At 39.4% G+C, this 11,480-nt stretch overlaps 1 protein-coding gene across 7 annotated transcripts in view; it reads right to left on the reverse strand.

The window, feature by feature from the left end:
- LOC120517029 (homeobox-containing protein 1-like) overlaps positions 1-11,480 on the reverse strand; it is a 302,918-nt gene that overhangs the window by 225,152 nt on the left and 66,286 nt on the right. For all 7 annotated transcript variants that reach the window (XM_039739106.1, XM_039739105.1, XM_039739103.1 and 4 more), the window contains exon 4: positions 6,353-6,463. In XM_039739106.1, coding sequence (XP_039595040.1) covers positions 6,353-6,463 — 111 coding nt within the window. The remainder of the gene's footprint in view (positions 1-6,352; positions 6,464-11,480) is intronic.

The raw sequence follows: 11,480 nt of genomic DNA on the forward strand, positions 1-11,480 counted from the left end.
CGTGTAAGACCAATTCAATTTAGAATACCTAATTCATGCATTAAGGTAATATCAAACATTGCTGACGAGAATGATAAAAGTGTACAACTACAAGCTCATATTGAAGAAATTTTAATTCATTTCAGCAAAGATCTTGTTTTAGTGGGTCCAAGATGGACAAGATGGCAAACTTAATTTGAACTCTTTGCAGATGGGAAAAGACTCCTTGATTTGGAAAACATGGAGAATGCAGTCAAACAATGAGCTTCTACAGGACCAAATGTACAATACAATTTCTTCATTTTGCAGAATATGAAAACCTTGGAAGACTATAAGGCAGCAGTCACATCTCTAAATGACTAGTTCATTCCATGAATCAATGCAGTGCTAGCACACTGTCTTTTCACAAACTTTCACAGAAAACAGGATAGATGGTGCAGCAATTCATGACTTGACTTAGGCAGCCTGCCAGAAACTGTGCTTTGAGAGAGACAGCAAAAACTAAACTAGAGACACAATTGTAAGTAACTGCTCCTTCTGTTTATGTGCATTGCAGGCTTCTTGAGGGAGTTCATGGGCTCACATCCACTTGTGCGTTGGAGGTGAAATCCCTAAGCAACAGGACTGAAGAGGAAATGTCAGCAACATCTGTAATTTGTGGTTACTGAAATCGACAGTTCAGAAAGACTGAACATCTGCCTAGGTGGAGTAAAACCCTGAAATGCTTTATTGACTCTGGTGGAACCTTGAACATCATGGATGAAAAAAAATTTGGAACATGTTAAATGTGAGCACATTAATTGTCAGTCATTGTCCAACACACTATATCCTAACACAGGGTCACAAGGTCTGCTAGAGTCAATCCCACACATTAATTGTCACTCAGATATTCTGAAAGCAGAGAAAAAATGTTTACTTATTTTAACAAGCCATTAACTATGAAAGGAGCTTTTTAACTGCAAACTCAAAGTAAAGGATCAGACTGAATATGCAGTTTCTTGTTTTCAAAGTGAATGGCAAACCACTGTTAGGCGAAAGGACAGCCATGAAGCATGGTGTTCTAAAACTAGGCACAAATATTGGCCCTATAATATACCTCAAACAGACACTTCAGCTTCAATACCCTGAAGTATTCTAAAGTGGGGGAAAGTTAAAAACTAAGCGGAACATTCTGTATATTGATTATACCGTTAAAATGGTTTTCCATCCTCCTACATGAATACTATTTAATTTGAGAAAAGCTGTCAAGAACAAAATTAAAGAATTGATAGATCTGGGACATTATCAAACTAGTTAATGGCTAAATCCAGAGGTTATAGTGCCAAAGGCATATTTGGAATTAGACTTTGCATCAATATTCGACAAAAAAAACTGCACAATTGTCAGGGAACGTTACCCGATTCCAACAGCAGAATAACTTTTACAAGGCATTAATAACTCTATGATGTTCAGTATATTAGAACTGAAAAGGGGCTATCACCAATTTAAGCTAACTCCTGAATCACACCAAATTACAACTTTTGCTGTTTATAATGATGTCTACAGATATGAAAGGCTTTGATTTGATGCATCTTCAGCGAGTGAGCAATACCAACAAGAAAGAGCTGTTACAGACAAAGCTGAAAATGTCTCAGATGATGCCATTGTTCGTGGCTATGATTAGGCGGCACATGACAAATGACTGAATGCTATACTGAAACAAATGACACCAATCCCTGAATCCTGAAAAATGTCAATTTGGCATGGACTGTTTGAAATTCATGGGAATATTGCTAACATAAAATGTAATTGGGCCTACAGAAGAGAAACTCAGGGCAGTGTCAGAAGTCAGGAAACCAGTGAATATTTCAGAGGTTAGCTGTTGAGTTGTTATCTATAGCGCTAGATTTGCAATATTATCACAACCATTGAGACACCTAACTGGAAAAAGCTAAAGAAGGTGAACACTTTGAAACCTGTAAGGTCTTTACACCAGCAGCTACTGTAGGTTTCAGGAACATTGTGATGGGAAGATGCTACATTGTCTCCTGTAGCGAACTGCTGGTACAATTTCCGTGCTTTCTGACGGAGAATGTTACCGTCCAAGGGGATGTTCTTCTTCCTGCAGTTGGTGATCCACAAAGCCAAGGCAGATTCCATCCTGACGATATTTTTATTCCTTACAGTCATTACCTTTTTGGCAACCAAACTGTGTTTCCCTAAGCGATCGCTTCCTGTTCTCTCTACAGCACAGTATTGCAATGAAAAAAGCCATAAAAAAATTGCGGAGGATATTTGTGCTTTCCGCTAACAATTAATAGGTTCTAAGGAAAAATCTGCGAACTACTGAGTCCACGAACCCTGAACTGCGACTTCGCGGGAGTCTACTGTACTGGGATATCTTATGCTATGTGGGACATACATACTAATGCCACAAGCGCTAGGAAACAGAGGACTAGCATTGGCACTTGCACTAGCAATGAAAGGAAATTTATAGTTTGTCAACCTAAGCAACAGGGTATGATGGCCTGGTATTTTTAAAAAGGAAGAAAGACATTGTAAATCATGCCATGTTTGTCAGATAGTTGCCTGTTCAACCCTTTAAAATAACACCCCTGTCACTCTTCACATATAGACCTAGAAGTATATGTTTGAAATGCTAAGCCAAAAGGAAAATTTTTAAATATATATCAATGATAGCTGGAGTGCTAAATACTCCAAAAAACAAACAAGAGAAGGTATACAAATTCATTACATAGTTCTGTACAACAACACACAAAGTTGTAAGCAAGACTGAAAATAGATTGTTAAAATAAAACATTACCCACTGTACTAAGTCTGATTAACCTGCTTGCGAGGTGGTCTAAAGTTAGTACACAAGTTTGTTACTAGAGGACTGTGGAGCCAACATTGAAGACTGCAAGAATACTTCACGTAACAGTGAAAGAGATGCTTGCTGTTTTGATTAACAGTACTGCAGTTGCACTCAAAGCATTACAGAGTATGACAAAGTATTAACTTCTTTGTGAATAAAGAAAAGGAAAGCATGTGAGCCAGGGAATGCATTTAAACAAGAAAATAAGTTTATTAGAATGGGAGGTTCAAAACAGGGGAAGAAGCAAGGATGGTGCGGAACAGAACTGATTCTTAAGAAATAAAGTACTGAACTATGTAGTTTCACTCCACTGTTCTGGTTGTCAGGAACGCCTTTACCGAAATGCTACTGCATGTTCCCATTAGAAGGACTGTTATCACATATTGAACAAAGCAGAGTCTCTTTCCCCATCCGGTCTCTCACAATGTTATTTTGGGCCTTATCTTTGATCCAGAAGACACAGCTTACCCTTCTGTTTCTCCTGACAATTTTTTAGTGAAAAGATACTCGATCACACTGTCATGAATCTTTTACAAGTTTATCATCATAATTAAAAGCGTCATTTAAAATAAGTTTTTTTGTTCTTTAGTTTCTGTGAAAGAAAGAATTTACTGGAAAACCATGATGTAAATATCTGACCAACACAACATTCCACCACTAAAAAGCTGTTGCATCATCATGACTTTAATAGTTTTTTTAAATGTCTGCAGTAATGTTTGAAATTAGTTGTCATTTGCTGGACTATTTTCCTTTTGCTGCAAAGCAAGTGGTTCAATTGTGTGAAACTCCATTCTTCCTTTGCTATGCAATATGCTGAGTTTACTTTAACGGAAAGATCATATCTTTTCACATTATCATTCTTTTTGTGTCTGGAAGCACTTTACAACCGCAGATTCTTTGGCACATGAGCTTGCAGCATGCCGCATGTCATTTGCTGTCGAGAGTGTGCTGTTAGATTTTCACGTTTTAAAACTGTGTGATCCGGACACAAAATCTGTTTTACTGGCTACACTAGGTTTGCTGCAGCAACACTTACACATTACCATGTCTTCCTCCTGACTGTGTAAAAGCCATTTGAAGTCCGATAGCCAACTACCCTAGAACTGTCACTTTTTCCCACCCCACTCCTGCCTTTTCACTTGGAATGAGCGATACGCCTTTCAGTCACGATTGATGTGCTATCGAATTCACAGCTGCACTCTTAAGTTTTTGGTTTCCTTTGCACACGTGACTGATGAACAAAGTTTTCTGCTCAAACAGAGACATGCGTTTCTTCACAACCATTTTTTTAAGCATACACATGCTAAAGTTACATGTGAATGCAAGCGTGTAATGCAGAGTGACAACGTAAAAAAAAATATGGCCTTTTACTAGCTAGTGACTAGTGTATACGAGAAATTCAAGATAAGAGGAAAGTATGAGCGAAAAATTCAGATCTAAATACGAGCATTGGCTCGCGTAAAGAGCCATGAGCCAGTCTGTGGGTATGCGTGACGCTTTTCCCGATCTGCCTCGACTCGGGGATTCACCCAAGCTGACGCTGCCAGCCCTTCAGCTTACTCAGTGTTCCTTGTTCTCCCGTAGCGTGAGGATCTAAGTGTTTGTGCACTTGTGATTTCATTGTTTCACAGTAGCAGTTCGCCGTATAAGCGTATCCAAAAATATCGCGGACATGCAGACGGAGAATAGGAGATGATTGCCCTCAAGAGGAGAGAGAGAGAGAGAGAGAGGCGCGCGCGTGAGCGAGATAAGGAGAGAGAGAGAGAGAGAGAGACACGTGCGTGAGCGAGATAAGGAGAGAGAGAGACGCGCACGAGAGAAAAGAACCATCAGCTCAGTTATGATCACATGACGCTCAGCAGACAAAGTGTATCCATACTACTCGTATTACAAGACATCGCTCGTTTTATCTTGTCAAAATTAATTAAAAAATCTACCTCGTCTTGCAAAACACTCGTAAACCAAGTTACTTGCAAACCGAGGTTCCACTTGTATATATTATTTATCAGTGTTATTTGTTAGGAAAATTTATTTTTATGTTATTTGTTAGGAAAATTTATTTTTATGTTAATATTTTTGGGGGTGCGGAACGGATTAACTGGATTTCCATTATTTTCAATGGGGAAATTTGTTCTAGATATGAGAAATTCGCTATATGAGCTCAGTGCTGGAACGAATTAAACTCGTATCTCGAGGTTCCACTTATCATAAAACTTTATTGGATATGCCAGTTGCTATTTGCATTCTAGGGGACTGGACTATGATTAGAATTATTTCTTACTTTAAACCGAAATGCATGTCATTATGCCTAGCATAGCAGACACTGCATTATATATCTGTATCACATAACACTAAGGTAACATTCAACTTACTGGGATGACAGCAAGTCTTCCTTCTCCTTAGAGCCTGTAACGGTATGTTTTCTGTTCAAATGTTTGTACATTTTCATTGTGCTCTAATGTATTTTCTGCCACTTTCTTAATATGTCTTTTTTTCAAATGCGCTTACAACTGAATGAAGTAGTGATGAAGCTGCACAGCATAACATACTAAGGCTAATGAAATAATTAAAAAATAGACTCTCAAAAACTAGAAAAATTATGCTTCTCCACCTTAAACATAATTATGTCAAAAATCAACAATTTCTTACACTTAAAAATGCACTGATACACTTCAAAAATAACATATTTTAATTAAGCTGTGTAGCCAGTTGAGGATGCCACTGAACCCCAAATCCCAGACACAATAATGCCCAACACAGTCATGGGTTCAAATAATGCAGTGGTTCTCAAACTGTGGGGCGGGCCCCCCTAGGGGGGTGCGAAGTAACAAAAAGGGGACGCGAAGATGTGAAAAAAAGAAAACAAGAATCAAAAATATGAAAAATACATCTATTGAAACCAAAACAAATTAACTTAAAGTACATTCTGATACTAGAAAAATAAATATTGAGTTAGATAAATGACGATAAAAATTAAGTAGGTATAATAAAATATGCATCTATGATATATCATTAATTAAAAAAGAACAAATTGGTATTAGTGGGCTCCTTTCAAAAAAAAACGTTAGGGGGGGCACGATTAAAACTGTTATGAAAACTCCAGGTTGTTTGAGAGCCAGGGCAGCCCCCAAATCCCCACACAGACATCAACTTATTGTGGTACCCATGGAATCTGACAGGGTTGCACTTCTGGGCACCAGGTGCCACAAACTCCTGCGTGTGTCCAAGCCGGATGCCTCCAGCAGACCACTGCTGTCTAACTTATGGGGGTATGGAATTGCTTCTGGCCTCCGGCTTCTGCTTGTCCATCCCCCAGCACCTTTCACTTTGGCAAGAGGTCATGCAGTTGTCCAGCCAGAATGCCCATATGTCATCCATGACACTCACAGATGATTCAGGCATATTATATAATACAACTTTGTGAATTAGAACACATGATCCACTGTGTAGTGTTCCAAAAGTACATTAAGGAAGATGTAGAATATACTGGTAACTATTACAGTTTCACAATGCTTTTACCTGGGCTGTGTTTTTCAAGTTGGTACCACCGGTAGAAGGCCCTCTTCTTTTGTTCACTTAAGTCTGAGCCTTGCTGAAGAAGCCAGTGGGATATCCGACTCTGACTGATACCTAACATTCAAAAAAGCACAATTTAAAATGGCATAATTCAGTATTCTTCCATTTGAGTAACTTACTCAAATAAATAAATAAACCACAGGTTTATAGCAGACACTTAAATGTGCAGAAAGAAGCATATTTAAAATGCAATTTGAAGTCTAATTAAAACTGTTCAAGGCATTGTCTTTTGCCTGTAACATGTGCTTGTAGCCTATTGAGCAGACATCCATCCATCCATTTTCCAACCCGCTGAATTCGCATGTCTTTGGACTGTGGGAGGAAACCGGAGCGCCTGGATATAAACATATATATTACAGTGAGCTCCTCAAAACAAAATTCCTGTTAACGCTAGGACCCCTGAAGCATACGAAAAAAGTCATAATCCCAGGTCATCTTAAATTCCTTCAAACCTCTCCATTAGCATCTTTTGTTTTGGAAATTTGTTGATCACATAAGCAGCAAGCAGCCTGTTATCCCATCCCTCCACCACCGCTGCTCAAGTCAGTCAAAAAGTTCTCCCAGCTCAAGTCTGTTTGTCTAGGTGTAAGGTACCTGGAGTTGTACAAGGCAAGTAATATATCGTTATTTGGAACACATGCATTTCATTTGTGTTCCGTGTCTACAACAATCTGGGTAAATGTATGATGACAGGAAATGCAAGGCCAAGGCAAGAAATTTTGAACACACAGCTAAAACAAACTTTTTTCATGTTATAGTACTAATGACAAACTTTTGACATGAAGTATATAATGTGTGATGACTGAAGTCCAAATATCAAATAAACATATCACAAAAGGTACAAGTATTACAAAACAAGTGTGCTTTTATTCAAGAATATAACCGAAGAATAAGAAATCGGGGTAGGTTACGACGCTGATATGACCACTTGAGTGATGCAGTGGTAAGATATGAGGAAATTAAGACGTTGCTGGTTTGAGTCCGGGCTCTTCCTAAATTACTGTTTTGAGTATTGAGCTGCTCTTATTGTTACTATTATTGAATACAATCATACAAACTCATATCAAATGTAACAGCCAGTGTAAATGTATGGTACTTGTAAAGGTTAGCATTTTTTTCATTATTAATTTTTATTCTCTCAGTCACGTTCATGCTCCCCCCGATCTGACACTGCTGTTTTCAAGTAAAGATATACTATAACAGAGCTGAACTCAGATGAGGATGAGGGCTCCACATCAAAGAAAGAGAACAGAAGCCCTCCTTGCAAAAAATGTCTACTCAGACATAAGAACATCGCAGCTGCACCAGGCTAAAGGCTAAAGATGACACAGTTTGGATGCAGCAACAAGTTGGGCATCATTCTTCCAGTGATTCTACCACACACATGTCCATTATCGAAAAAACAGGGCCTACAGAGCTCACCAAGGTATTGTGCAAAGTTCTGTTTCCGCTTATGTTTTTGATGATCTTTATAAAAAAAATACACTTATTTACTTATCTTATGCACATGTACAGTGGAACCTCGGGTCACAAACGTCTCAGAACACGTACAAATCGGGTTACGACAAAAAAGTTCGCCAAACGTTTGCATCCGTTCACGACCACACACTCGGTGACGAACAAGCCAGTTTCCCTTCCGGTTCGTACGCGCCGATGATTTCTGCACGTGTTCAGTCTCTCCCCATACAGTACATTGTTCTCGGTCAGACATGCATCACGCAGAGGGACTTTACCACAAAATTGTAATCTCCTCTCCACCCAGCTTCCTGCTCACTTCCTTCATGCCAGAACTCAACTCATGCATGGTTAGTTTTCTTGGTTGTTTATGGTTAGTATTTGCATAAATTAAGGATTTTTCAAATGTTCATTTTTTCCCCTGTGCTTAAAACTCGTTAAAAAAAAAAGTGTTTACAGCGAGTGGTTCGTAAGGGTGTAGTGTGAACTCTTGCAATGTTAGTTTTCTCTGTTCAAGGTTTTCTCAGTGTTATTCAATGTTTTTAAATTTAGTTTACTATTACACTGTGCATTCTATGGTATAATTAACTATCTTTGTGCTTAAAAGTCTTTAAAAATATATATTTACATACAGTTTGTATGGTCTGGAACGGATTAATTGTATTTACATACAATCCTATGGGGGAAATTACTTCATGTCACGACCAAATCGGGTTGCAACCAGAGTTTTGGAATGAATTATGGTCGTGACCCGAGGTTCTACTGTTCTTTGTTAGCAAGCCTATGTTGATCAAACACAGGAAGCACTCCAGTCTGCTTGTGACTTTACACTTTAGGAAGATAAGTAAAAAAAGGATATCCTGACTCTCTATGGTATTTAAAGATCACTGGGCATCTTATGTGAACAACAGGGTTCTGGCCCAATTGCCCACCTCAGCCTAATCATTCTGGTTCCTTAACCATCCCCCATCTCTCACTCCTTTACCACCTAACAGATAGTCAAAGGTGAGTGTACTGGCGCAAAATCGCTGCCATCGCATCATCCAGGTTTATGCTGCACAGCAGTGGTGGTTGAAGCATCTCCAAACTCTCTATGTAAAGTGCTCCGAGTAGTGAGAAAAGTGCTGTATAAAATGTAAAGAATTATTATTGTTATTATTATAATAGACCGTTTGAAATAGCAGTACAGCGATATTATGTCCCATAGTAGTTCAATCTGTAAATTATCTCTTGGACAGCTATATCGGATTGGCACCAGGTAGAATACGGGATCATTAGTAGATGCACCATTTGAGTGATTCTCTTTACACTGGCCAGGAATATGCTGGTCATCTAGGCTCAGGTAGAGTGTTGAGGCCATCTGACCAGATCTGAAGTTCGGTGGCCCACTATTTGAGCCTTCATGGATTATCTATACTAATAAAAGGCAAAGCCCTCACTCACTCACTCACTCACTCACTCACTCACTCATCACTAATTCTCCAACTTCCCGTGTAGGTAGAAGGCTGAAATTTGGCAGGCTCATTCCTTACAGCTTAATTGCAAAAGTTGGGTAGGTTTCATTTCGAAATTCTACGCCTAATGGTCATAACTGGAAGGTATTTTTCTCCATTAACTGTAATGGAGTTGAGCTGCAATGACGTGGGGGGGTGGAGTTTCGTGTGACATCATCACGCCTCCCACGTAATCACGTGAACTGATTGTCAACGCAGTGCGTAGAAAACCAGGAAGACCTCCAAGAAGCGCTTAAGAAAACGTGCATTATATAATTGAGAAGGCAGTGAAACAATAAGAAGTGAGCGAGTGACATTTACTACCATATTCATGAGTGCTGCTACCTCGGAAAGAAAGCAAGGTGTAAACCTAAACTTTAAATTAAGTTCATAGACAGGCTACGCTGCTTCACATGCCCACAGGTAATGCGGGATACAAGTTTAATGAGAGGACACAGGATATAAACGAGAGTTTTGATCACTTTGTAACTAAGTTAAAATTGTAGGTGAAGGGGTGTGCTTTTGCAAACTCCAAGAGACTGTGTTTGTGGGGGATTGACAGTTAAGGCGTGTGGGGGAGTCACGTCATCATCTCCCCTCATTTCGCTCTGAGCTGAGCTCCGCGGCTAACGCCGTCTTCCGAAGCAACTTCGTCAGACTGCCACCAAATACTCACAGAAAAATCCACAAGTTAATACACGCGCTGTCACAGTTTCTCCACACTGAATCCTGCAGGCACTACTTACAAAAGGTCACATTGACAATCGTGTTACGTTATTTTTAAAATCTTTCCTTTTCTTAGCACAAGCACAGCTGAGAAGCTTCGATGCATGTGCTCCATAACGCTGCTAAAAATAATGCATTTAATCACACTTTGCATTACAAGCAAAGGGGAGCTTTGTCAATGCATGATTTCCTGGTACAACGATTACACTGATCAGCGCATCCCGATTCATTTTACCCTCGCACCACCTTAGTTTGAGAAGAAGTGTGAAAAAATATGAGGTTAACATAGAAAAACAGATCACCAATTCAAGCTTTATGAATAATCGATTCGCCATCAATAATTGTTTTGGTAAAGCCATCCTCCTTCCATTTTATAATTTTTCCGCCATTAGCCATGATTAAATGAACGGTAAATAAAGTAAGAGCAAAGCGTGACTTATTTAGGCAGGCATATATATGACAGCAACACTCATGACAATGTCAATCATGTTACGTTATTATTAAAATGTTTCCTTTTCTTTTAAATTACTTCTTTAACACACTACTTCTCCGCTTCGAGGCGGGTATTTTGCTATATCTATACTAATAAAAGGCAAAGCCCTCACTCACTCACTCACTCACTCACTCACTGACTCATCACTAATTCTCCAACTTCCCGTGTGGGTGGAAGGCTGAAATTTGGCAGGTTCATTCCTTACAGCTTCCTTACAAAAGTTGGGCAGGTTTTATATAGAAATTCTACGCGTAATGGTCATAACTGGAAGCTGTTTTTCTCCATTTACTGTAATGGAGATGAGCTTGAACGCCGTGGGCGGAGTTTCGTGACATCATCACGCCTCCCACGTAATCACGCAGTACGTAGAAAATCAGGAAGACCTCAAAAAGCACTGAAGAAAACATGCATTATATAATTGAGAAGGCAGCGAAACAATAAGAAGCGAGCGAGTGACATATACAACTATATTGATGAGTTCTGCTACTTGAAACAAAGCACGATGTAAACCTACACTTTAAATTAAGTTCATAGACAGGCTGCCGCTGGCGTTTGTAATTTAGTGCCTGCCCATATAAGGCCGTCCGTCAGCGGCAATCCAATAGCAAACTCCCACTAAATATTCACGGGTTAAGGACTGTGCTTATGCAGAGGAAGATGAGATGGTCAGGGTGGTGTTTGGCACAAACTCAGCGAAACTGCGAGAGAAAGTTTTAAGTGCCAGGACTAAGGTAACATTAAATACAGCCATGGACATAGCACGAGATGGAACCAGCACAACTGGGGAACTTCGATGCATGTACACCGAGCGGCTCACGTGAACTGGCGCAGTGCACAGATAAAAGGCAACAGTTCCAAAGAGCTGAACAAAACCGAATTACACAATTGAAAAGGCTGCAAAAAA

This window comes from Polypterus senegalus, chromosome 16, assembly GCF_016835505.1.
Source record: "Polypterus senegalus isolate Bchr_013 chromosome 16, ASM1683550v1, whole genome shotgun sequence".
Taxonomy (NCBI): domain Eukaryota; kingdom Metazoa; phylum Chordata; class Cladistia; order Polypteriformes; family Polypteridae; genus Polypterus; species Polypterus senegalus.